Here is a 27,823-nt window from a genome sequence, read left to right on the forward strand (position 1 = left end):
AGGGCAGCATATCTCTCGCTGATGTATTTTTTATTTGTCCCCATTAGACCTGTCCGATTCAATTAAAGAAGGCAAGCACTACACACAAAACAAAGTTTATTTGGATTTAAAAAAAAAAGAAATAATATATTCAAATATAGTTGTATCCCGAAAGGCCTAAACTGACAAACTAAAAAGGAAAAGCCCAATCAGTTAACGATTCTAAAGTATATATTTCCTTTTTCATTACCTGTGACTTGCTGTTTTGTTATTTTACATTTCTTGGGTAAACACGAGTTGAGATATGCATGAACGCTAATTGAAATTCAGTTCACTGATATATTAGTTGTGATGCAACGCCTGTTTTATTTTACATTTAGACAAGAGTTGGATTACTTCTGCATGAAATGAAAAAGAAAAACACTGTGACATATATAAGAGAGCGGGTACAAGCAATATGAGGAGTGACTGCACTGTTATACAAAAACAGGCACGGTGAATTCAAAAATGACTCTTTAGGCTCCCTCAGTCGAAACGTCTGGATAAAAGCAAGGCACAAACATTAACAGTCAGTCTGCACATTCATATTTTTGCTGTTTACAATAGTAATTAAATAGCCTTCCTGGTTTAGACACTGAATATTTGAAGTTTTCCGAAAGACGACAGATAACAGTGGTCGATAAACAATTCTGAGAACAGCGTGCAACATTCATTTTCCTTTTTAAAGAGATAAAGCACCCTCAGTTTAGTCATCATTTAAGGAAGAATGGAAAAATGGGAATGAAGCTACAGACAAGGAAAGAAAAGCACAGGAAAAAAAGGTATTTTTCTCGATGTGAGCAGGTAGATGCATGTGTGTGCCTGCATGTCTTTTCCCGGTTGCTCATGTGATGACGTTGGGGCCACGGCGTCCTGTCCTCTCGTGGATGTTGGAGATCTTCAGAGCGATGGCGATGAGAGGACCCAGCACCACCTGCAGTGAGGAACACATCACAGAGCATTTCAGCAATGAAAACTCACAAATGAGTGCAAATGTTTCAAGTCATGTGGGAGGGAAAATTTTAATTTTGAGGTGCAATATGTCATAATTTTAGTCTTATCATTCAAAAAGTAACAAAAGTTATCAACAGGATGTGAAGAAACAATGGCGACATTATGTCAGAGATGTCTATGTATTGTTTTGCAGAGATATCTACTGAAGTTAGCATGCTAACCAGCTAGTCCTGGTCCGTCCTGTCTTGTAATACAACTATGTACCGCTTGTGGCTATAGAGTGGTGTAGCAAGCAGTTAGCATTTTTGCACTTCCAGCCCCCTTGTCTCAAAGTCAATGAGTTTTTTGAATGAGTATTCAGTTAAAGACCTGAAGTTAAGATCTGTGGTTAACACAGGCTTAATATGTGTACACATTTTGTTGTATGGCATAAAATACATCATTAAATGTCCCACATTTGAATTATAAAGTGCTAACATATCTTTAAAACGGCGGTTGCTAACAAGTGGCTAAATGACCATGGCGATGCTAACTTCCGTGTAAGCCTACAAAAATACGTCATCCCTACACCACTCTATTGTCCGATATTATAACTCAACAACACCAACGCTTCGCTGGTGCTCCGAGCTCCCACTGCCTGCATGCGTACTGAGCGAGCTAGCTAACTGCAGCTACAGTTAGCAGCAGGTAGCGGTTACTCTAGTCATACGCAGCCCCTGAATTCAACAGGTGGCCACTTCTTACACATTGTACCTTGAAGGATTGGACAGCAAAACTCTTATAGGACATAGCAACATTTCATAAATCTTTACTGTTCGTGACCCTGTAAACCTGCAGCGTCACCGTGAGCTCCTATCAGTTGAGGTCATTGGGTTAATCATTCATTTGTAATAGGATGGACGGTTAGTTTGGAAGAAGTTAGCTGAGGTTAGCAGTTTTTTTGGTATTGTCTCTGTTCTGTGTGTTTTCTTTTGTACTGCTTCTGCGTATTGTTTGTATTATTTTGCGCCTTTGTCCATCTTCACATTTAATCTAACGTAGTTGTTATTTTGCAAAAATTCTAACATTATCTTTAAATATGCGTTTGTTTATACTTTAAGCACCCACAGCACGGCTTAATCATTACTTAACAATGAGACCTTAACACTGAGGGTCTCACACTAAATTACAGTTGTTAAGCACATTTTCGAGCAGACATCGACCTGGTCCTTGTTTTGTTGTGCATGGCAGCGCAGACACTGTAGATATTGTGTGAGTAAGAACACTGTGCAGGTAAACTGAAAGCCAATTCCAGATCTGATTACCTAGTTTCGCCAATGTCAAACAAGTCCTGAAAAATGGCGTCAACATGGACGTGCAGGACATGCGCCCTTAGCCTAGTTTGTAGCCAGTTATTGTTACTTGTTATTGATTCATTCATTGATAACATCTCAACAACAGGAACAGTGGAGTGATAAAGCAATGAGCTATGAGGAAATGCTGAGTTGCTTCATGACAAGATGGTGCTGAATGATTAAATGTGACTCAGGTGTTTTATGTTATGGTACCGTGTACATTAAGGGAACACAACTGCAATGTAAAAAAGAAAAGCTGAAAATTAAGATTCAAATGGTGTCTCGTAGGCTGAATACACACAGCCTGTGGCTTCTCTGTTGTCTGAAGGAGGCGAGTATGAAAGAATGTGCAGCATGTCGTCAAGTCATGTACATCATGTCTGATAATTTATGTGTGTCGGGTAAGGTGCAGAATGATGAGGAATTTAATTTACGATCCAATATAATACATGTAGGTCACACAAAAAGGACAAGGAAAACATAGTGACAGTGTTAAACATACTTGATGAATGAACCCACTTTGGGGGTCTAATTTGTACTATCAGTTTGGTCTTCATTCATTACATAGATAACAAATTAGGTCATTTAAGTTCAGATTCTTGCACCTGGATACACTTTAAATCATAGCTCATACTGACCGGTAATGCTCACATCCTATAATTGATGCTCATGTCAGCATTTCTGTGACACTGTTTGGTGCGTCAGTCATATGGTCAGGTTGCCAAACCTAAATGAGGCTTGTCTAGCAATCGTGACTGCAGCTTTACAGCCCCTGGCTGTGGTTAAAGTACACTATTCCAACATCCAAAACAACACGAGAAGCTATTGCTGCCAATCACTTCAAAGTCTACAGGTCAGTCCATTTCAATAGAGCCACATAAAGCTGCATTACACATCAATATTGCATGATCATGAATCTTACTATCACAGTAGATGCTGCTCCTGTAGATGCAAAGATCACCTTTCTCCTTGTTTTTCAGTCTAATACAAACCACAATCTAAATCTAAATCTGTATATTCCACCGAATCTGAGGAGACAGCACCGTCACATCATTACTGCTGCTGTCGTCTGATTTGAGTCAATAAAGATTTAACATCTGTTTTATCTGGGGACTAAACTGGTTGAATGCTGCGTATCAGGTTCATTTTGGATGAGTGAACAATATTTCAGGTCATAACATTGTAAAAATGACAGAACCCCATGTGACACACACACACACACACACACACACACACACACACACACACAGATCAGATATATACTCTACCTGTGTCTCTCTGTTGTGTCTCTCAGGGTCTCTCTCGAAGCTCTCGGCATAAATCCGGATGGTAGCGCCCATCCCTCCACCACTCCCGCTCATACGAAACACCAGGCGGGCCGCATCATTGAAGACGATCCTTAAACCCTGAAGACAGACGAACCAAGCTTTTATTATCAATTTAACTATTTGTTTTGTGTTTCCTAAAAGAGGCCGTTACCGTTAGAGTCTGTTGATGCTTTTAAGATGCACCTCAAGACTCACTTTCATTCTCTGGCTGTTAATTGTATTTCATGTATTTATATTTTTTCACATCCATTGGTTTTATATTATAGTTAAATTGTTTTGTTTTAATCTTGCAGTATTTTCTTAACATTTGCTATGCACCTTCATGGTTTTATGGTTAATCTTGCCTTACCATACACATACGTACGTGTCTTTTTGCCTTTAAGTATATACATATGTCTGTTTTTGTGAAGCACTTTGGTGCCAAACCTGTTTGCTTTTTAAAGTGCTATATAAATGAAATCAACTTGACACTTGATTTACTTTCTCTTTGACAAAAAGAAGGCCTTAAAATGTAATAATTACCATCACAAACAGCTGAAAAACATTATGTTTATAATAATTTGCAATGAAGAAAAACTCCTCTGCCGCCTTTAACCAGCAAAAGTTTCACACATCTGCCTGATGAATTATCAAAATGACTAAAAGTTGGAATGAAAATTTTCAGCTAGAATAATCCTATTAGCGCTCTGCATACTAAATTACATTTACAACTCCATTCTACATACAACATAAAAACCCATGCTGAGCTTCATCATTTAATATTGAATCTTTCAGTGTCAGATTATTAGCTGTTAAAAGTTTATCTACTCCTATAATTTAAAGACGGAACTCAATTATTCATCATTTTCCGATCATGCAAATTAGCAATCCTGGCAGTATAAAACAGGAAAGGTTATGGAGACAGTAAAGACTAAAAAATCTGCAGAAATGTGCAGTAAGCGCAAACATCCACTAGATGTCACCATCAATGTGTGTTAGGCTGATACTTTGTTGAACTGGGATGCCTTTGCAATGTACTACATGCTTACATCCTCCATATCTATGAAGTTACACAAGGTCATAACTACCGGTACTCCATTACTTAAGTAATATTCCAATTAGTTTTATGAACTTCAGCCCTGAGTAAATTAAGGAGGATGACACTTTTGCGGACCATTTTGTGCAGTAGCTTGTAGGGTTAGCACTTCCACATCTCCCTTAAGATTCTGACTATGGGAAACAATTTCAAACCAAAGCCACAGCCAAAAAACATCAAATTTTTTTTACTTTAAACTCTTTGAACTTAACCTCAACATGTTCGGGAATAACAGGATATTGGTGCATTGGGGTAACCGACTACAACTCTGGCTGGCTGACGTAAGGAAGATAAGACTCTTTGACTAATGTCTGCGTGATGACTCTTATCTGTCCCAAATTCCACAGCGCCTCTTCCCTTATCCCATTAGAGCAAAAGTCAAGCTCAGGGGGAAGACAGCAATATGTTTTGAAGAGAAACAGAGGAGCATGAATAAGAAAAACGTCCCAGTGGTGTTTTAATGAAACGATGTCATGCCATTACCCTAACTGACTCTACTGTAATTGTCCAAAGCAGTGCTGTCAAAACACTCACTATCATAGGAGTAAAAAGTCAAGTGGGTGCCCTGCCCAGTAACCCATCTCAGACCAATAGCTGTTAAACTGGGGCTCCATCCTTTATAGACTGTGGTAATATAACTAAAGTCACTCTGGTCCTCTCGCCTTCCTCCTAATCTGACTTTGGCTCCGGAGCATAACACGTCAAAGGGTGAGGGTCTCCGGGTGAGGAGAGACAGCGATAATAAGAGATGTCCGTCCGCCTCTCTGTCTGTCTGTCTTTCTTTTTGTGAGTGTGTCAGCTCATCTCTAACAATAGAGTAGCAGTTATCAGGAGGCTGACTAATGCCTGTTAAAAAACAATGTCGGCTGCAAAGCTTACGAGCCTTAAGTGGGGCGCATACCAGCCACAGTGTGTCTGTCTGTCGCTGTCTATCTAGCGATACCAAGGCGAAACACATAGCTATGTTTTTGGTCTGAACCGAATAAGGCCCAAACTTGACTTAACTATTTTCCTAAATAAAAATTAGGATAGCATATTTGTATAATTTCTTTGAAAGACACTAGAATTTGTAGCCAAATACAAAAATTGAACAAGAAGCCTCATCTCAATAGCTAACTGCACCCTGGCTTTGAAGTTGATTTAGTCTACTGTGTTCTGGATACAAAAAGCTAGCTAACATTGCATACGAAGACCCCATGAAGAGAGCTGGACTTTGAAGCCAGTTTAACATTGTGTTATTGGAGCGTCACATGACGCACTGGGGCCCAAAATTACTTCTTCCCATAAGCTGACATTGTAAAAGCCTGTAAAAACTGCGGATACACTTTGTGTCACAGGTCCTGCAAAATGACTTGCTTCACTGTCATAATTTTATTAATTCGGTCTGTTAACATTTGGAAAGTCTAGAAAAGCGACCTGATTAAATAATTGTATCCCCATTACACAGTAATGGTCTCTAGCTGAACCAGAAAACAGCCAGCTTAGCCGGCGAAAGTATCTTGTTGTTCCCCTAGCTGTTGTCTGCAAATAAAAAATATATATTTTAAGGAGCTAAACTAACTAACTTAGTTAGTTAGTTATCCCGCATGACTAAATGAAGCCGCAGTTATTCAGTCATGATAGTGAAAAAAAAACTTGGCTTAACTCTCGCTAAGGGCATCTAGCTTAGCAGATCTCACTTAGCCTCTGATTCTTCTTCTTAGTAATGTTTGCAACCATGGAAGCTACCATTTTAACAACATTTATATTGTGTATTTATGTTTATGTCAACATGACACCATCAAAAAAACATAGGGGACATTTAACTTCTGTAAGCTATGGACTGCAAAAAAAAAGGATATTTTCTTTAATGGTCAGGAAAGCTGAAAAACATGTTCTGTATGTAGCCTCAATGGAAATTTTCTATTCGCCTACATATCTATTCGTCTATCCGCTGTCTGAGATATGCAGACGACGCAGAATGAATTCAGTAGTCGACTACAAAAGGCTGACATGCCTCTGCTGCGTAAATCCCCCGTACTCTGTCTTGTGTGTGTGTGTGTGTGTGTGTGTTTGCGTGTGTGTGTGTGTGTGCCAACTTTTCCCCCTTCAAACACACTTGCAGTGGAGAGACCGCAAGTGAGACGACAGCTGATATAATTCTGTCCTGGGAGGAATGTGTGCTGTAATAACACACACTGGGGGCGACTGGGATGCTGAGGATTTGCCAGTGAGGTTAAATCACATTCTGGGGTGACTGAATAACTAGCTGTGGAGCTGCTGTAACCATGGCAACACGCCGGAGTAAGTCACAGGCGGGACGGCGAGACCTTAAGGTATATAAGGTGAGGCTGACGGACAAATCGTGGGGCACCACCTTGCCGGCGAACACACAAGTGCAGGATAACACGTGTAGACACGCATGTGTTCACGCGTGGACAACTGGACTGACACAAAGTTTACACAGAAATGCAGAGTGTGTGTGCGTGTGTGTGTTGTTAGGCGGGGCAGAGGCAAAGAAGTGTCGACGCCAGGGACGAGTTTACACACATTTCTGGGCAGAACAGAGGGAGTCAGCTGGGTAAACCTCACAGAGATTGAGGGGGAGGAAAGGAGTGAGGGAGGTAGAGGACAGGGAGGGTATACTGACCGAGGGAGTTATCGGTGGTGTGTCGAGATATGTGTGCTGCATGTCATGTGTGTGTATGCATGTGTTTATGGTGTGAAGATGGAAGATAGACATGTCATGGCCAAACGTGGAACCTCTCGAATGAGACAACATTGAAGCTAGGTGGGTGGTCTCGCTCGCAAGAGGCAGATGAGCGAGCGCATGTGTACGAAAGTGTCGGTGTGAGTTTGTGTGTATGTCGGGCTGAAGTGAAAACCCAAGGACCTGGTCTGACCTGAGAACATGAGTAACACTCGCTGCATGTTAATCGAGATGATCACAAACACAAACACAGGTACATCTGTAGTTATAGTGGATGTTTATTCCCCCAACAGCCACAAGGGGCAGCAATAAGCCCGTTCCACACTTCATCACAAACAAGCTTCGACAAGCAAATGTCTAGTTAACCACCACCGTAGAAGAGCAGTGTACAGCTGCTTCCCATTGCTTTTCCATGGGACCTTGAAGGAACGTCTCGTCCTCTACGTGGGAGACAGCAGGTGCTGGGTTTCGAGTTAAATATGTAGCGTCAAACTAACTGAGGGCTTTGAAAGAGATGTTTCAGGTCTCATTTCTTTAGGGCCAATCTTGCTGAGGTCCATCTGGAGTTCAGATCCTTTTATATTACTTATATATAAAAGTACATTACTGAGACTTACCTGGTTTCGAGCCACCGTTCCATCCACGGGGTCGATGTACTCAAAGTTGTCGGTCCTCTCCACGCTGTATATGTGGTCCCCTACGGCAAACTTCTGGCTGGTAAACGCTTTGTCTGAGATAACGGCCTCCAGATCCCTCATCAGGTAGAAGGCTGCGCGGGGGTCCAGGCCTTCGTAGTCAAATCTGTGAGACACAATAACTGCCGAGTTAGAAACGTGCACACCCACCATACTCACACACATACGAAGATAGGGTAACCATGTTCAAACACAACAGAGATAAACCTACATTTTGCTTTTTGGCAAAAACTAGAGCCAGTTTATGATATTAAAATGGTGCTTTAAATGGTCCTTCGCTGCGAAACACGAGGTTTGTCAGGATGATTGGTTGAATTTCCTCAAAACGATGACAGATGTTTATGTCTTCAGACTGTTTTGGGTTCTGGTCCTTGGCCTGTGCTGTAAGTTCTCTCCATGTACATGTTTGTGGGAAATCTGCATCCTATTAGGAAACCTCTCTGTGGGAACATGAAAAGCTGCAGCAACTGTCAGTGGGAACATTGACTGCAGTAACTATCTGTGCCTCTCACAGGGGAGAGGTTAAAATAAGAACAAGTGACAACCAGTGAGGATGACTGAAGGGGAGATGGACGAAGGTGAAGGCCTGGGAGACATATTTGGCTTCGGTAGGGATACAAGGGATCGAGACTTTTGGGAAAACAGAATCGTGAAGCCAATCTCGAGGGTTGTAGATTTAAATATATCCAAGATACAATGATTCAAAGGAGGAAAATGGCTCCTTGATTGAAACAAGAATAAACCAATAAAGAGACAAATGAGCACAAAAACAGGCAAACCCATCGTGAAAGCATGGTTCCATTTTCAAAGAGGTCATTTAGACGTTTTACCTGCAGAAGTAGTTTCGTCCAAACTTGGCCCAGTGTTCCCTGACGATCTGCTCCACGCCCTGTTTCCTGGCGGCCATGACGGACAACCACACCAACACGGACCACAAGCCATCTTTCTCACGAATGTGGTCCGATCCTGGAGGAGAAAGAAAACACAAGTTCAACTCTCATAATCGTCACAAACCTTGTAGAACTGATCTGGGGTGATGAGAGAGAACATATCACCACAACATCACTCCACTGTTAGCTCTTTTTCATCCACATGTGCTGACTTGGCTTGACTCAGTTCGATTCAGCGCCACCAGTGTTTTCATTTCCATTGAAAATTGTCAACTGCAGTTTGAGTCACACCACTGGATATTTTTAAGGAGACCAGTGGCGTTTCCAGCTGTTTTTGTGGTGTCCAAACAGATACTTTAGGCTAACCCATGATTCTTACCAAGTGGTTTTCGTGCCTAAACCTAACCAGGGACATAAGTACAGCATTATTACAAGAGAGGAACAGGAAAATTCAACCTAAACAAATGTAAAGTTGCAACATACAGAAAAGTTCAGTTTGAACTGAAATTAAGTTAATTATTTAACTCTGCCGTGCATAACAGAAGGTCAGGGAGTGTACTCGGGATTGGAGACACACCAAACATCCCCACACAACGAATGTCTTCTGCTCCCCACCCTTAAAAAAAACACACACATACGCACAAACAGCGGAGCAGTTTACACACTTGATCAGTCTCCTTCACTTGGGAGCGATCAGTCTGTTCTCGAAAACAGCTGCACGGTAAAGGTATCTGTTAAGGGGACGCTTTGACATTTTAACAAGATTGATTGTGTTAGTAATGTTTCCATGGCGGAGCTTTGGGCAAGAAAATGGACTCAACTGCTCTGAGTTACACATACATTTATTTTTATGAGAGAAACATGATGGGGTCATTATGTCTATTTTATAGCATACGCAAACACTGGAAACAAGACATTAACTTCCAAGCTCTGTGTGCGGCTCTGGCAGTATACAGCTGTTAGGAAACTGGCAGTTGTTATTATTTAATCCCTGTCTCACTGTCCCGTCTGTCTTCGTCTGTCTCGCTCTCTGGCACATAAAGAGACAGAGGGGTCACCTAGTAGAACGCACAAATCTAATTATTATACCACCGAAGCGCAATCAGACCTTTTAGATCCACACTGCAAAATATTTCGTAATTACAGCGTCTCAACTCTGCCGCTCTAACCTGTTGTCGCCTTTAGGAAACGTCACAAAAACATATTTTACACATAATAATAAGCAGAAAATACCTGTTTTTTAATAATGTGCTAGCTTTAAGTTTGGACAGAACGGGCAAAATGAACACTTGCAATAGTTCATGCTGTGTTTGTCTAAGTAAGTGTATTAAGAGCAGGAGTGGCGTACAGCTCGGATGATTTACTACTGAGGGCTCTCTCTGAGCTTTTGGCCTTACATGGGTAGACAACGAGTGAGCTCCCATAGTCCTCTGTGCTCTCTGAGTCTCTGCTTCTTCCATTTCTCTCCTCCTCGTCAATACTTCTCACATTTTGGACTCTGCAAACTCCCTCCGCTCTTCTGTTCACGCCTGCTAACATTTTCCCTCTCACGTCGACCTTTTTTCTACCCTGTTTCCTGTGTTTCGTGTTTTCAAAAGTCAGATATCATCTCCAATTAAAATAAAGACTGCAACAAAGGAGGAGAACAAAAGAAAAAGAGCGAGATAAAACTAAGCCAGAGCTGTCCAAAGATGAAGAGACAAGGCAAATGGAGAGGAGGACGTAGAGGGAGGGCATTATTTGTTCATGCACGTTGTTTATATTTTCTGACCGCGTGTGACTGCGTTTGCATTTATAGAAAACATTGCCACTGGAGGCCTGTCTGCATGTTGCAGTGATTCAGGGAGCCCCTGTCTCCTTTTATAGCAGAAGAATGAGGATTATTTACACATGCAGTCAGGGTCACAGCCCTCACATCTATTACACGTCTCTGACTGCAGCTACAGGCAGTCAGGATGCTCTGCTCACAAGTCGAGACCTGGAACGGGCTGCTGAGCGTGTGGAAGAGAGGCGGACGGGAAAATCAAAGCAAATTTTTCAACTTTAAATGGAAATGGTGATTTCATAAACACTTGGATGTTATTTTTGAAGTTTGAGTCATCTTTTCTATTAGTAATGATAACATTGCTCAGATCTTAATTACTGAGATCTGGCAAACTTGGTAAGAAGTCGAACAAGGCAGGAAACACAAGTCTTCAAACAATAATACAGGTTTTAAACAAACCCTGATTGTGTCAAACTTATAGTGGAAATAAAACAGAAGTAGTTACTGACATTATAATAATTTTTACATAAACAATTTGTTGTAAAGGTCCATCACAGTTTATAGGAAGACTTCCTGGTTCAAGAGCCCATAAAGATAGAGAGCGTCATATGTTGGACAGATTATGAAGCTTTTGAGGTAAATTTTCAATGAGACAAGCAAAAACTTGAATCTGGTTCAACTTTTCCTGCAATGCAATGCACTTTGTTGGCCACATTCCTGAAAGACAAAATTGTTTCCACCTTAACGACTTTACAGAGTTGTAAAATTCTTTATTCGAGCCGCTGTGCAGTATTTTGGCATGCGATAAGCTTTCCAACTCATGAATCTACTCTTCAACTGGGCTTTCAGGATCATATTTCATTGTCTCACAGTACCTTAAATGTACTACATGGAGTTTTATCTAGCAATAAAACAGTCTTAATTAAAAGGGTATATCCACCAATTATGTGTGTGTTTTGTCTTGGGGAGCACTACTGTGGCTCCAGAGGAAGCTGCATGTAATCTGATCGATTGCCTCCAGTGATGACACTCAGTGGCTAAGTTGGATTGTGGGTAACGTAGGCAACAGGTTTTGAAAAAAAAGAAGTATGTGTGGAAATAAAGACGGTGACATCTCTGGTTTTGCTGTGTTGATCTTTATCATTTGTTTTTGAAAAGTCCACAATGACTCCAACAGTATTACAGGAGTGCAAAAGACCAGTGGACTACATCTCAGAACCTGGTGCCTACATTACCCATAATGCAACGAAGCTACTGACATCACTGGAGGCAGATTACATGCAGCTTCCTCTGGAGCCACAAAATTCTTTATACTACTTTTTTACATTTACAGTAATACTCTCCAAGACTTGTAAACACACTTTAATGTGTAAAATTGGCGGAGTTACCCTTTAATACTGATGTCTCTGTAGGACTGACTTGGCAATGAGACCATCAGCAAGAAGATTCTCTATTTCTATAATCATGCATCCTGCAAACCACTGCGTTTAAATAAGATAATGGTATTAAAAATATGTATGTAATATGTATCATTTTTGTCCACAGGGGGCGCCAAAATCAACAAAAAAATGAAAGTTTGCTGGAGCTTTAAACAAACCTACGAATGCAGCCGTGTGAACACCTGGTTACAACCTGTCGCTTGTGTTTCTTGCCCCACTGGACTTCATTATAGTGACGTCACCGTGTTCCCATTCGTATGAAATTACTTTGCTGAGTACAGTGTTATCATAACCAACATCAACGTATAATCACCAAACTTCCCAAATTATGGCCAAATTTGTAATAAATTGAAATTTCCCTTCAACTGTGAGGGGAGTCGGACTTGCTGTGTGAGCATTTGAGCAGCTCCCTGGTGCATTTTCACAGTTAGCAGCAGCTGGTCAGCGCCTTCTTCTAGCGGTGGCCTTGTTTGCGAGCACCTCAACAACAGTTGCTGCTGAGGGGAGGGGATTTCTCACACCCACTCACATTTTCCAAGTCGGTCCAGGGATTCAAATTTGTGACCTTCTCTTTCGCACCTGCCTTGTATCAGTATTCATCTGTATAAATGACATTCAGCATCCACAAATCTGTGTTGTCTGGATTTGTGAGTGAGTGTGCTGTCACATAATAGACTGTACCTGTCCCAAAGCTCTCCTCCCCGCAGAGGGAACAACGCCCAGAATCCATCAGGTTCCCAAAGTACCTCCAGCCTGTCGGAGTCTCATACAGCGCCAGTTTCATGGCTTTGGCTACCCTACAAACGTATACAGAGAAAGACAAGAAACAAAAACAAAGATATTACTTTACACCCACAAACACACAATCTCTCGCTAAAATCTATGCCAGCGTTTCCTAGTTCTGATATAAAAGAAAAAAAACCCTATGACCTTTGAAGTAAAGCAAACCAAATGCAGTATGACAGGCGTAATCTGCCGGCAGCTCATCCAATAACTTAATAAGGCAAAGGCAGCAAGAACAAAGTGGGTTAACTGTTATGCTGATGTTTGCTTTGAACCTCAGCCATGTGCTCACACGGGAGAGGAGGAGAGGAGGGTATGTATGTGTGTGGATATACTGTAGGTGAATATATGTGTATGCTGGGGTCCCGGGGAGGGATAAAGGTGCTGACAGTACAATGTGTGGGAGGAGAGGGAGCGCATGGAAACAGACTAGAGGGGAAAAGAGCAAAGAAGAAGCCTGATTAAACTTTTCAGTGCAGAAACGTACTGTAGCTGGCTGAATGTGATGGAATCACAGTGTGTTTTTAGAAACGGGATACACGTTTGGACAAAAAGGAGAGTAAAGCATGAAAATGAGGTGAAACCTGATCAACAAACAAAATCAGCTGTAATTCAAATAATCAGATCCTGGCACTGAGTCCCAACTTCTCTTTTAGCTAGCCTCTGTTCCCCGAGCATCAACTCAGAAGGAGTTTTCAGTCCGTAATAGGTTATCATGAGCATAACGATTTACATTCAGCAGTGACATATGAGTCAGCCATTGGCACGGCGTCAAAGCCTCGTGGACGAGCTTGTATTCAGCATTAAGGACAGTAAGGTCATGTCCTCATTTTTGCTTCTGGAAACTGTCGGTTTTAATAAACATGTGGAAGTATAAAACGTATATTTATAAAAGCTTTTTAGAGCCAGTAACTTTAAAAGCTCTATAATCAATACTTTCATCAAATGATCACTTAAATGTGAAAAGCCTCACTCATAGCCTTGAACCCACTGTATGCAACATTTAATCAACTTTCAGCTCATTGTTTGGTTTTATGTCCTGCAACTGTTTGGGTTCACTCTCAGCGCTCTCATAGAATAATTTCCAGCAGTAGTAGTAGGACGAACAAAGTTAGCGATTAGCTGGTGAACATATCGCAGCATTTAGCAGCTGTAAAGAGCCATATATTTCCGTCAGGGCGTGGTGGAGACCAAATCAAAGCTTAAAGGAGAGTGTATATGGGACCTAAATCAATCAGATGGCCAAAATAACTCTGTACGTTCACAGCTTTTTACTTAAACAATGAGTTAATCCCTGACCTGCCCACTCGCCAGGATAAAATGTTGGCGGTTAACATTTCTACAAACCACCGATACATTCACATTTGTTTCATAGGCCGTGTACCATATTGACATTTCCACAAAACATGAAATATTACATTACATGTTTATGACTGTTCATATCTGGAGGTGGAGGGAGTGGTAGTGGAGTTACTGCCAAGCCAGTGACCACATTATTTGTATGTTTCAACATTTGTAAGTGTGACACCACTGGATATTTTTAAGGACTCGCCAGGAAAATGTTTGTGATGACAAGAACCGGATATTTTCGAGGGGAAGTCGGGACATCCCCAGCCATGTTTGTGGCGACAAAATATCATAATATTGTACTGTTTTACCATCCCAATGCCAGCATGCGGAGATATTTAGTTTACAACACAGATAGCTGCCCAGTGTCCTTCCCATTCCCCGAGGATCACTGCTCAACCACATCATCCACACCTCCTCAGTAACCGCCACAAGATGTAAACACATTCCCAGGACTCGGCTAAACTGATGGACAGAATATTCAAGGCTACAAACCAGTTGTTGCTCCTGAAGAAACAAACATGTAAAACTGTCAAGCTCAAATACTTTTGCCGTGGGATGCTGCAGGGATTCATATTGCAATACATCCGGATATGGGTGGGCTTCAGGACTATTTAAGTGGTGGTACACATCCACACAATCATCACGCACATAAATAAACTCCACTGTACCCAGTGTAGTTGTTTACACGAGGATGGGATAAATTACCAAATAAGAGTAACCAGCTTTATTCCCCTCTGGGGAAGCGAGAGCTGGAACGGAAAGCCTGGCATTCCACAAAGAAAACAGAAACTCCGGCCCTCTGACGAGCTTTTGACGTTTTAGACGGCACGTCCGCGGCCAACATAAGCACTGAAACTGACCCTAGCGGGGCTCAGTTTCAAACAATGTGGCAGAAATGTAGGGACCAAACAGTGTGAGAAGAGTGAGGATCGTGTTTTCTCAAGTTTGGTGATTGCACCAGCTGAGCTTGAACTGAACAACAGCATAAACCCAGGGGGGAGGGAAATACACACATACAGTACATTGCTTTTATGCACAGATGCAAACTCTGAGAAAAGAGCAAACAAACAACAAGAAATTTCCGCATGGCCTTCTCTACGCTAATGACATGACATTCCTCGAACGCATTCAGAAATAAAGCATTTTTCCTCACACTATCCACAAATACATGCATATTTAAACAGATACAGTACACTGTCTCAGACCAGCCAGGCTCAGTGGATGCAGCCTCTCTCTCCACAGGCGTTGCCAAAGCAAAAAAATAAAAAAATAAATTGGCAGATGAGTGTGAGTGGAGCCACGAGGAATGAACTTGGAAGGTTTCTATTTAGAGCTGTAATCCCCCCGTGTGTAGGTGTGACCTCTCGACTGTAAGACAGCGTATCAATGTCCATTTTCTCACACTAGAAACAGGCAGAATTGTTGCAAAGAGGGCACATGTGGTCAAGTGCCTTTATCATGTACAGTTCAGGTTGAAGGCAAAAAATTCAACAGCAGCATTGACTTTTTAAATCAGATATATTTTAGTCATGCAACTTTACAACATGTGAAATTTGTATTAATACTTTCCGTTGAGTTTCTGTATTATCATTTTTATTAATATTATTCATTTACTTCAAGTGTTTTTTGTCTAGAAATAGTTTTTGTTTTTTTATCTTTTTTAGATATTAGATATTTTATTTTTTAAACATTTGGCCTTTTATTGTGATAGGACAGCCAGGAGAAAGTACATGGAGTGCACACTCTACCAGGTGAGCTATCAGGGTACTCACTCTTTAAGCAACCCAATCGCCAGAATATTGTTAGCTAAGTACGTTTCTGCAAAACTACAGATAAGTTAAAAATGAACGCTTCTTTATGTTGCAACTTTACATTTGCTTACGTTCAATTTTCTATTTCTCTCCTGTGAAAACTTTTGCTCTGGTTTGGTTTACGCACAAAAAACATTTTCACTTGGGAAAACATCATGGTTTGGTTTAGAACGACGGTTTACATCAGCACGATCACGGATGGAGATGGTCCTATTTCCCGTGAATAAAGAGCCGATTTTGGTCGCCTTGTTGGCCCGTAATAACACCACCACCCTCCGCTCCACGTCCTGATGTGAAAGGTGGCTAATGAGCATATAATATGAAGGTGATATATCACGTTTCCTACAAATGTCAACCTGGCGAATGGGCTGCTTTTAGATATTTTAAATATATTTGTCTGTTTGTAAATTTGTGGCGAGTATACAGCTGTCTGTAATTTCAGTGTTAGGTGGGATCCGTTTTCAAGCCCTCAGGGTTGCTTTTGTCCTAACTGTGCACTTTTTATGTTATTGCATATTTTCTTCTCTTTTGTTTTATTTGATATATATGCACAAAAATAAAGAATAAGAATAAAAAAGAATATAGAGAGACAAGGCTACTAAAGAAATGACTTGTCTGCCAGATGAAGTGAAACTGAACAGACGTAGAAAAGCTTCGTCATGAGAATGATTTGGATGCTTTGCTCCCATTAGGTGAAGGGGCAGACAGAGATTTCATAATCAGGCTCAGCTATGTTACTCATCTACCTTCCATCATCCTCACACATTTTGGGCTCAAAGCTCAGGATTACACACATACACACAAACCGACACACACACGCTTCACTGACTGAATGAATACACGCGTATCAAGCAACATCTCCTTTGTTTTCACACTGTCTCTATCTTTGTATATCTCCTTCCTGCATCAGTGGATCCTGTGAAGGATGAGGTCCCTCTACATCTAGGGAGTGAAATATTGCCAGCTATCGGCCCTTGCTCGATATTTTACCCAAACATAGCATCCAGTGCGCACTTTCCTCACCTCCCCTTCAGAAAAAGAGCTCAGCCTGGATTTAAAAGCTTTAGACTGGCATTTAGACAAAAAGCACAGCATGTTGGGGCTTTACTCGGGCTTGAAATGTGAGTTCTTCTTGACCCTCAGTGGACAACACAGAAGTTTAATACCTTGAAGTGGTTGCCATAGTGTCCAACACTGAAAATACTTGATCAAAGTTGAGATGATTTCTGTAAATGGTCAGAGTTGTTTCATACATTTTTTTGTTGAATCAGTATCAAAATACTTTTCTGACAGCAGTTCAAAGCCCATTCCAAAGCTGTGTCAAAAACATATTTACCGTCTTATAAAATTATATCAGGGGGAAAAGTGTGCGTGTCATGCCAGTGTTTGACTTGGCTACCTCCTGTGTCTCGCTCCCTAACAAAATATTGGTGTATAATACAAGATTTGAGCCTGATGACAGCATTTCACAGTTTTTCTTAGTAGCTTTTTCAAGGCATTGCTGTCATTTTTTCAAATAGCTAAACTTTGATAACTCTACATGGGAACACAAATCCAGCCCTACCAAAACTGGTCCGGTATGGTGTTGTAGGGATCAGGCACAGTGTTGAGTCCAGACCAAGAAAATACCTAACCAAGTATAAAAACTATATTACGGATGGGCACTCGAGTAGCTGAGTATTCGTTTTAAATGTCAGTTTTTGTTGCAGGTACTAGTAATCACGTTCCAATATCGTGATGGACGAATGGATGGATGCACAAACTGAAAAACACAATGCCTTGGCTATTTCCACCGTAGAGGCATGAAAAATGGTTGATAAAAACAAGGTCAAATGGCTGTGGGGGCACATTAGACAAAAAGTGCTGGGAACTGCTGCTGTGTAAAAGCACGATGCCTCCTGCCTGCCAAATCAGCCCAAACTGACCCTCTTTTTGACTTAAAACCTCCTACATCTGTGCCAATCTATTGTGTTTGTCGTTTAATGGTTTATTTCTCTTTTTCCTCTCTCGAAACAAACATCGTGACAAACATGACACAAATGCCACGATGCTCAAACAGGATGAAAATGAATCCATAAAAATCCCTTCACCCTGTGGTAGTAGCACATCGTCTATTAAAAGGGCTCAAGCACTGGCGGCTGTGAGAGACACAATACAGTCCTCTGATTGCCTCGGTCATCCTAGTAACCAGCACAACAGTCCGGCCGCAGCACAACATTAAACATTTGACCCCTCTGCTCTGCAGCGCTAATCAAAAATTCAGTACAAGAACTTGGACTTGATCCTGGTAACAGGCACAGCAGCGGCTCAGCCCTCGTTCTCCCTACATCCTCCCATCCTTGGAACGGTTAAAGGAGAGGCAGATGTTTCCTTTACCAAAATCTCCCTCCCTCCTTCTCTTCCTCCCACCCCTCCCTCCCTCCCTACATCAGCCCAAAGACACTCAGGCAACTCAGTAAGAGTAAAAGAATAAAGAATAAAATATGTAACACCTGTAACTCCTCCTGTCCATCCTGCACAGCAAAACATTTGCTCATCCAAACACAAAAACATTCTCGTTCTCTGTGTTGTTTTCCCGTATTCCCTCTGGACGCACACATCCACGTACAGTATACACACCGTCACATTTATCAAGGCTTTTATAACACAGTTTGCTTGACTACGCATAAACACACAGCAGGGAGGGTCGCTCAGTCTAAACACTCAGCGCACAGTCACACACACACACGGGCCACTCGCTCTCCTAAAAAGGTCTTCAGTTGGGCCGACTCCAGGGTCCAGCACCACACTGCTGAGTACTTCAACACTTCCTGGAGATTGTCAGAGACATGCAGATATGTATGCTACGTTAGGAACTGAAGTGGCAGTTATGAAGCTAAGAGTTGAACAAAGTGACCCTGCCCTGCAGCTATGTCAGTGACTACATTTACATGAAGTCAGTCACAGTTTGAGATGAAGAGGGTTGTTTTGCACTACAGCAGATGGTAAACACCAACAGTCCAGATCAGAAAGTAGATGAAGAGGAAAAAAGAAATTCACCAGACTCCCTTATAAAATCGCTCAATTTTGTGAGTTGTTGAGTTAGGATACACTTTATAAACCTTTTGAAATGATGACTATGACGAATTCTTCATTATTTGGGCCTACTTGGTAATTCGGCAAATTAAATTATTTAATTAAATTTAAACAATCACGTCCATTTGTCCCTGTGATGTAAGTGTTTTTTTGCATATAGAGCAGAAGTGAGATCCGATCACAAGTAGTCATTCGAGATTCATGTAGTTCCCGTGTCCATGCATACTAGTTTTCTATTTCATTACTCATTATTATTCTGAAAGTAGCATTTTCTGATTAAGACATGTGAGACATACCAGTAGTGTTCAGGGTTTTGAAACAGTCTTGCCCAGCAAACAGTTTGAAAGGCTGGGGTAGAGATGCATTCACAAGAGAAAAGCCTACATTTCTGGTCAAAAGAAGACGCACACCTACTTTAAAACATTATGAAAGACTTGGTTATCAACAGATATGGACAAATATGAGATGTCGAACTTTTCAAAAAGGTGGTTGAACAAATGAAGGCTGAGCGTAACTGATATGTAAGCCTGCGTGTAAAAATCAATATTAGAGGAATGTTCTTTTTCATTAGTCATGTCAGCAGCTTAGTAGTAATATTGCCTTTTTCGGGATAACTGCAAAACCGGTTTATTTTGTGAATGTGAATGTAGTCAGTAAATGATCAGCGAGCGCTCAGAGATGAGGTGTGCTTTGCATAAAACCACATACCCTAGAGTACGCTGGTGAGATTAAGTTTAACTGGGAAAAAAAGGACATCATCTATAATGCAATTTATTTCCGCTTGTCAGAAAGCCCAGAGCATGATATTATCTGTAGTTTGGGTATTATCTGTAATAGACATCATACTGTAAGGTAATTCTACTTCTCATCAGATTGCACAACCGAGTTCCAGGAAATTAAATTTAGGCTATCATCATCAATACAAAAAAAGGCAAACGCTGAGAAAATAGACAAAGAGAGATGGAGGAGATATCTTTAGTAGTAAGTAATAAGAAGAGCACAGTGTGTGTGAGTGTGTGTGCTGCATGAGAGGTCTATAGCTCAGGGCTACAGTGGGTCATTGAACGTTTGTGTCTCAGGGCTCAGTCGGTGTGTGTGCGTAACACTTTCAAGCAGCTCTTTCAGTGTTATCATTACGGTTCAACATCATAAGACACGGCCTCGGGCGAAGAGCAGTGCAACAACACAAAACAGTGTCCGAATGATATGTGTGTTTGTATCGGTTGTGCGTGCACGCCTGAGTGTGTGTAGGAGTCCCTGCACTAACAAAGACGACTAATAATCCTGTGATGTAACATCCCACTTCATATATCTAAGCATCACTTTTCCTTTGTAACTGTGAAACCCAGAGAGATCGGGGGTTGTCAGTGAGGTCACTTCCTTCACGTCTGCCAGTGCTAACACTTACTAATGCACACACTCACTCACACACACATTCACGCATGTGGACACAAAGACAGACAGGCATTTTCTGTATACAGCGACCTATGAATCCTGTTCATATGGAAGTATTTTGGTTAATGATATATTGTGTGTTTTCTGGCAGTGTTCAATGCCAATACAGGAAATAGAGTGACATTCTTATACTGTCTTGCTCATATAATGCCAAGGATGAAGAAAACCGAGATTTCAGAATAATTAGAAATACTATAAAATACTATAAAACTGTCATTTTAGGCCGGGATCACACTACAGGAGTTTTAAAATCCTACGATTATCGTGCCAGAGGGTGTGATGCACCCCTTCAATGATCTCATGGGGAAGCAGACGTAAACAAAATGGAGACTGTGGCGCAACAACTTGCTGCAGTAACGTAAATACACGCAGTGTTAAAAGACAAAAGCAGAAAACACAAGTCTGGATGAGGAAATGTTTGGAGGGACGCGGTCAACATTGTCTATTCTTCAGCGAGAACCGGAGTTTTAATATCTCAACAGCGATATGATGGCTAACGTTAGCCTCAAGGGCTAGACTGTTTACTGTGTGTGGCTCGTTTGATAGTTATCGGCCCCAATAAGTATGTGAGCAGGTCAAGAGATTTAAGGCTGGATCTGTACGCCCCTCACACTACCAGTTAATCTGGGCCGAACTTCTGTACGGACCAAGCCCCATCCATTCATTTGCTGAAGACAATCATCTGTTGAAATACAATCTGAACTAACTTTAGTTGATCTTTTCTGGTTCCCTCATTGTATTAAATGACACATTTCCATTGAAGCCTCAGTGGGGTGCAGTGCCGGGATCCCTCCTGCTGGAACAATGTTAATGGGGATGACTTTAGCTGTGATCACATCCTCTCACTCAGCACCCTCTGCTCGGCTCTCATCTTACATAACGGACAATATTTATAGGCGGTGAGTAAATTTGTGTGTGGGGGTTGTGCGTATGTGACCTCACACTCTTATTCATAGTGGGTGAGTCTCCATATGAGAGTGGCGCCCCTCTCCAGAGATTGGGCTGCTGCAGGAGTTGGTGGGACAGAGGTTGAGGTTGTGTGACTAGAGAAGGCAAAACCCTTTTTAGATCTACTGAGTGTGTACAGTATGTGTGTAGAAGTGTGTTATGTACCTGTCGAGGGCGGTGCTCGTGGCCATGCTCCTGGCGAAGCCCCTGACTCCCTGCTGTCTGAAGTAGGGGATGGCTGAGAGGTTGGCAGCCATGATGGCCACTGAGTCTGACGGGCTCACAAAGAAGCCGTTTTCTCCGAGGATCATGTAGCGATCCTGAAAACAGTACAACAGGCAAAATTACTGTTTGGAGTTTGGAAGATATTGGTTGCCGTATTACGTAACAGCAACCCCCGAAAAAAGAAACGTTCACTCGGTGAGATTGCTGGTGCTAATGATTGTGAAGATACCAATCCTGGTGGGAGAAACAGAGCAGATGTGACATAATTCTCCTGATGCGAAGCTAATTTAGTTCGCAAAGGGTGTGTGTGTGTGAGTGTCTGTGTGCGTGTGTGTATACAGTAGAAATGACTATTGGATGACAACTTGGAAAAAGTGAGCTGCTTGTTGGATCATCATGGACACGGTATAATTCATCCCCACATTGCCTTTTCTTCCTGCTATCGACGATAAAAAAAAAAACAAATGAAAAATACATCAGGCTCTTTCTGGTATCTATGGGTGGAGTCTAAATCATATGGATTGAGTAGTGACTGGTAAAAAAACACATTATTTTAGGTCAGATTACTTTACAGCATTACAACAAGTGGTGGGGCCACAAATGCAGCATTAAAGCTTTGAGAGTTTTGTGTCGGACAGTGGTGATTGAGAGGCGTTCGACAAAATCACTTCACCGACTTCAAACCACGCCACATAAGAAAAAAATGTCAATTTTCAATATTTATTCTATACATCAGATGTCTTACCCCATCCGCATCAAATGCTGCTCCAAAGCCAAAGTCACCTCCTTTCATGGCATCCACCACAGAGGTGGCGTAGGTCAGGTTGGGCTCTGGAGGTCGGCCTCCGAAGTCCTCCAGGGGGACACAGTTGACAGCAGAGTTAGCAGGAGCTCCCAACTCATCACACAGGATCCGGCGCACATACAGGCCCATCACTGCAACACAGCACGAGGAGAGGTGTGTAGAGGAAAGGAGAAGAGTAGAAAAACATACCTGCTTTATCTCCAGTGACATAAACAGCACCTCAGGGTGCTGTATGAGATCGATGATGAATTATCTCACCTCCATTCATGGCATCTATGTGTATCTTGAGCTGATCTGGTCCCGTGAGAAGACTTTTAATGGCACTGAAGTCGAAGATGTTTCGCAGCATTTGTAGATACACCTCAACTGAGTCTACGATCTCAACTGGAAACACAGACAGAAGACGATTAGCACGTAATAAAACTGTTATTTGACACTTCTTTGTTTGTTTGCATTTGTGCACTAAAGAGAGAAGGGTCATGCAACTGCTTTTGTGCCTCCAGAGAAGACATAAGGGGAATTTTTAACAAACTGGCAACCCAAGATAGTCTTATTAATGGCTTATAACTGACCTATAAGGCATTAGTAAGTGTGTAGTACTAGTGTACTAGTAATATGACACTTATTAAACCCAACTCAAAATATATATAAGTCACTTTTGTCTTAATGTGCAGAGCACTTACTGGTGACAGACGAGTAAGTGACTCAGTATTGTACCTCTGAAAGGTTTGAACTTGTTCTCCAGGTCAAATTCTTGTCTTCCCAGCCTGGACAGGTCGATGCGGAGATCGGGGCAGATGGCATACTCCTCCAGCGTCCGGCTCACCTGGTGGATCCTCTCCATCACTGTGTCCGGAGACGGGCCTGCCACATACACAAAGACACACATTAAAATGGTTTCAAACACTTCCCTTTGACTTAAAACATTCTCATGAGGAAGCGGCGACTGGAAAAATCAGATCTTTCTCAGCGTTCACCTCCATTTGCCACGTTGAACTTGATCCCAAAGTCTCCACCAGGGCCTCCGGGGTTGTGGCTGGCTGTGAGGATGATCCCGCCTATGGCCTTGATCTTCCTGATGATGCAGGAAACAGCAGGCGTGGACAGGAGGCCATTGTGGCCGATTACCAGACGACCAATCTGCACAGCACGGATGCAATGTCAGTTGTGCATGAATCAAGGATAAAGTGTTCGTATAAGATGAAACTTTAAGGCTGCGTTCTTTTTTGTGTCTGCCTTGGATGTTTCCAGATGCTTTGTAAACATGAAATAAGGCTTTGCGGTGTGAAAAAGTGACCATATATGGGAAAGGTTCAGCTAAAAAAGTAACATCAGGTATGTTTCTTGAGCTCGATGTGACACAAAATCTGAAATAAACCCTTAAAAAGTTCAAGAGTCCATAAATCTAAGTGGCCCTGAAAGCAGCACTGGCCCAAAGCGCCTCATCATTCTTCAGGTGACTAATTGACAGCCAGCTTAAAACGGCAAACGATCTGCCCCAAGAGGATGCCTAAATAACAGAGCTGCACTCTCTATTTATAATTTCTACGCTACTTTTAAAGCGGTAATGCCACCAGCATCCCATAATTCCCCTGCATATCAGCTATTCTAAATAAAAGTGTGCTCACTGGAGAGGAATTTATTCTCCTGACGTCAGTGTATCCTCCTAACATCCGGCAACGTTGCATTAAAGACAGACGAGGAAAGTGAGGGAAAACCCTCAGAAATCTAATAAAATACAAATACATTAAGTCTGCTTATGTGTATAACACAATCTGTTACTTCCCTCTGTGTTAAGATTGTTACATTATTAGAGTAAGAAGGATATTAATCACTCCAAGTGTTGCCACTATGCTGACTTTTGGTTCAGGGCCATTTGACAGGGGATCCCCAGTGCATAAGGTTTGGCCCAGGAGAGGTTGAAAGAGCGAGTGTGTGTGGGGGGGGGGACAAACGTAGGCAGGAAAATAGAGCAGGATGGATGGAAGTGCTGATAAGGCCGACATCAAGAGACATTTGGCAGGGCCAGCAGAAAAAAAAAACAGACTGATCTCAAAAACAAATTATATTCCCTTCAGATTTTCCTTTGGAGCCCGTCCAAACTAATCACAGAGATCTCCGAGCAAGCGTTTCAAAACGAGCTGGGGGGATTTTTCACTCCTGCCTGTCTCTCTCACCCTGTCGTCCTCTTTTCATTTATCTGCTGATGACGCTTAAAGACTCACTTTGGACGGGTGACAGGTTTGGATGCGTTAATATCACAGATTAGCACTTTCATCTAAGATGAAACATTCATGTTTGAGACCGCATGAGGAGGAATTGCATGAACTTCAAGTGATGTCAGACAGGATTGTAATGCTTAACAAACGTGGGCCAACAAATGTCTATAACAATTCTGATTGAACATTTTGCCAGGAGAAAACTCATGTGACCCATTAAAGCAACAATATGTAAGTTTCTGCAGAAAGATAAATGATCATTGAGTCTCTTCCCACCCATCCATCCATCATCTGTGAACCCACTTATCCTCCACAGGGTCGTGGGAGGCTGGAGTCAATCCAAGCTAACATTGGGCGAGTGGCGGGGTACGCCAGTCTCATGCACTGATCCTCAAAAACCAAATTAGGTCTTTGTCACTGGTTTTGGACAATCTGGGAATGAGACTCAACAATCAACTATCTTTCTCTGGAATTACTTTAAAAGTTACACTTGAGTTTTCTTGTGACTCTTATCGAGTTGTTTTTGCACTTCTCAGATTTTCATTTTAATCGCTTTACAGACCAAATTTAAAGCTACACTCATTTTACAAAAAACAAAGCAAAAACTTTGAATTAAAGTTTGCGAAACAAACATAACTTTGAGCGGCAGGAGTTTCTTTATTATTATTTTCGACACTGGTAATTATTTTGTGACCCTTTGGATTCATGTTGCGACCCCTTGTGGGGGGTCTTGACCTCCAGATTGGGAACCACAGGGCTACAACACAGACAGACTAACATCCTGAATCCAAAATGTGATTAATTTTGTAGGTAAAACTCTTGGCAGGTTTATATAAATGTCTCTACTGCATTGACAAGCAACTAAAATCTCAAAAATGACAGAAATATCAATCTTATGAATGTTTTCAGTGGAACATAAAGTCTGGTGCTCGCCCCCTCCCTTCTTACCCCGTTGGCAGCTGCCATCTGCACTATCACCTCGGTGGCAGTCCGGCTGAAGTAGCGGCCGTCGCTGCCCACCACCATGGTGCAGCCCTGCCGGTCCCGCAGGTCGATGGAGGACAGCAGGCTCTGGATGTAGTTCTGCAGGTAGTTCTTCTTCCCCTCGAACACCGCCGTCTTCCTCCGCAGCCCGCTGGTGCCGGGCCGCTGGTCGTCAAAGGGGGCGGTTTGGACCGTCACCACCGGGATGGGGCTCGTCTCCATCCTCCTCGTCTGGACCCAACGCGGAGGACTGCCGCGCAAAGAGTTAGTTGAGGGGAGTTTTGCTCCTGGTGGTGGTCCACAGAGGGAAACCGAGCCCAGAGATGGAGCGGGTCTGTGGCTGTAGGGCTGAGGAGGAGAGCAGTGACAGCAGCCCCACACAGAGATCAGCTGGCCGCAATGAGTTAAAGTTAAAATGTCACAGCCTGGAGAGCTTCATCCCTCATTCAGCAAAACTCTCCTCTGCTGCTAGACAACTCCCTCTTTTTCCTAATAAGCCCGAACAACTGACTACTACTAAGGAAAAAAAAAAAAAATCAGGGAGGGCCAGAGTCTTCAAGGCCCACAATCAGCTGAGCCTCCGGCCAAAAATAGACCTTTGACTGATGGCAGAGGGGAATTGTGTCGGGACCGGCCTGCAACCGGACACTGCCTGTGTCTGTGCTGCACACACTGACTGTATGAAGGCATGAGAGCGGCTGTAGTCTCTTAGAGAGGTTTATAAGAGGGGGGTGACAGCAGAACTTCATTCAGGGATAGTAAAGTTTCTTCTTTTACTGTTGTACCATATTTGTTTCAGGATCTCTCTACATAATCTGCAGTTTTTCAGCATATTTATACTCAAGCTTTTAAATCTGTGCCACTGCAATTATTATCTCGTCAGGAAGGTCCTCACATGGACGTCGGGATCTGTCCGAATCAAGGTCTGCTCCAATATTTTGGTAAACAGTGCGACCTTGAGGCCAGGAGACAGAACTGAACTCTCTCCTGCAATTAAAAGAAAAAGGCTGTGATTTTTGATCCCACTACAAAACGAATTTAAATAATCTAAATGAACAGCAGAGGTGGCAAAAGTACACATTATGTAGCCTACTCGAGTGGAAGTATAAGTGCTGATTCAACTGTTTTACTCGAGTAAAAGGGAGAAAGTACAGGCTCTGAAATGTACTCTAAAAGTAAGAAGTATCCCTCTGAAGGACATTTCTATGGGTCATTTATGTGCAAAGCTACTGAACCTCACGTCATATTAATATGATTCAAAAATGTAGAGTGAGTTGGATTTGTCCGAGCTGTTCGTGAACGCACCAGAGAGACGCGATTGTTGAATCTCGCGCTCAGGACGTCAAATATCGACATTTTGTGTTGGTGAAACTTCGTAAATCATCGATAATTCCCCTCAAATGCATTCAAACCAAAGTTAGGAGTATAAAGTGCAGATGTGTGTGTTAAAATGAAGTAAAAACTTCGTTACTCTGATGAAAAGATATGTGTAGGTCTTCTTATTTTAAATTTTGTCTTGTAAATGAATATCAAATTAATTGGTAAGGATAATAATACAATACTATGATAAGGAAGTAAAAATGCGTAAGTTTATTCTTTTAAAAATCAATAAAACAGTCACATTTATCATATTACTTTAAGTTTAGAGTTGGTATCATCCTTATCCAATAAACATCTGCTGTTTGCACATTAAAGTCGTGTTTTTTAAATGACAGTACAAGTGAGTTTATGCCCATATTTGACTAGGAGGAAAGAGGCTTATATTAACTGAAGTTTGATTATAAAGTTGAGATATTAAACTTTTCTAACTCTGATTTTTGTTTAAACTAAACTGTCCGTTTAATCTGCAGAAGCATCATCTCAAGATAGAAAAAGGAGCTCAAAAATCAGGCGAACACTCAGAAGATGAAACTGCTCTAACAGAACAAATGAAGAGATTCAGACCCCACAGATATTTTTCGAGACATTTATTTTAGCACGT

General features: G+C 41.9%; 1 protein-coding gene across 1 annotated transcript; it reads right to left on the reverse strand.

Annotated features, from left to right (window-relative positions):
* Window positions 1–79: 79 nt before the first annotated feature.
* Window positions 80–26,315, reverse strand: pgm5 (phosphoglucomutase 5). The gene is made up of 11 exons (XM_084359675.1): window positions 25,807–26,315; window positions 23,617–23,779; window positions 23,357–23,503; window positions 22,898–23,023; window positions 22,580–22,770; window positions 21,775–21,929; window positions 12,869–12,984; window positions 8,924–9,059; window positions 8,016–8,199; window positions 3,575–3,712; window positions 80–952 (listed from the first exon to the last, which is right to left on the reverse strand). The coding sequence occupies exons 1-11, from the start codon at window positions 26,062–26,064 to the stop codon at window positions 863–865; spliced, it is 1,704 nt and encodes a 567-aa protein (XP_084215801.1). The 5' UTR covers window positions 26,065–26,315; the 3' UTR covers window positions 80–862.
* Between the last annotated feature and the right edge of the window lie 1,508 nt (window positions 26,316–27,823).

The sequence above is a fragment of the Pagrus pagrus genome, assembly GCF_965226575.1.
Source record: "Pagrus pagrus genome assembly, chromosome: 8".
Classification (NCBI taxonomy): domain Eukaryota; kingdom Metazoa; phylum Chordata; class Actinopteri; order Spariformes; family Sparidae; genus Pagrus; species Pagrus pagrus.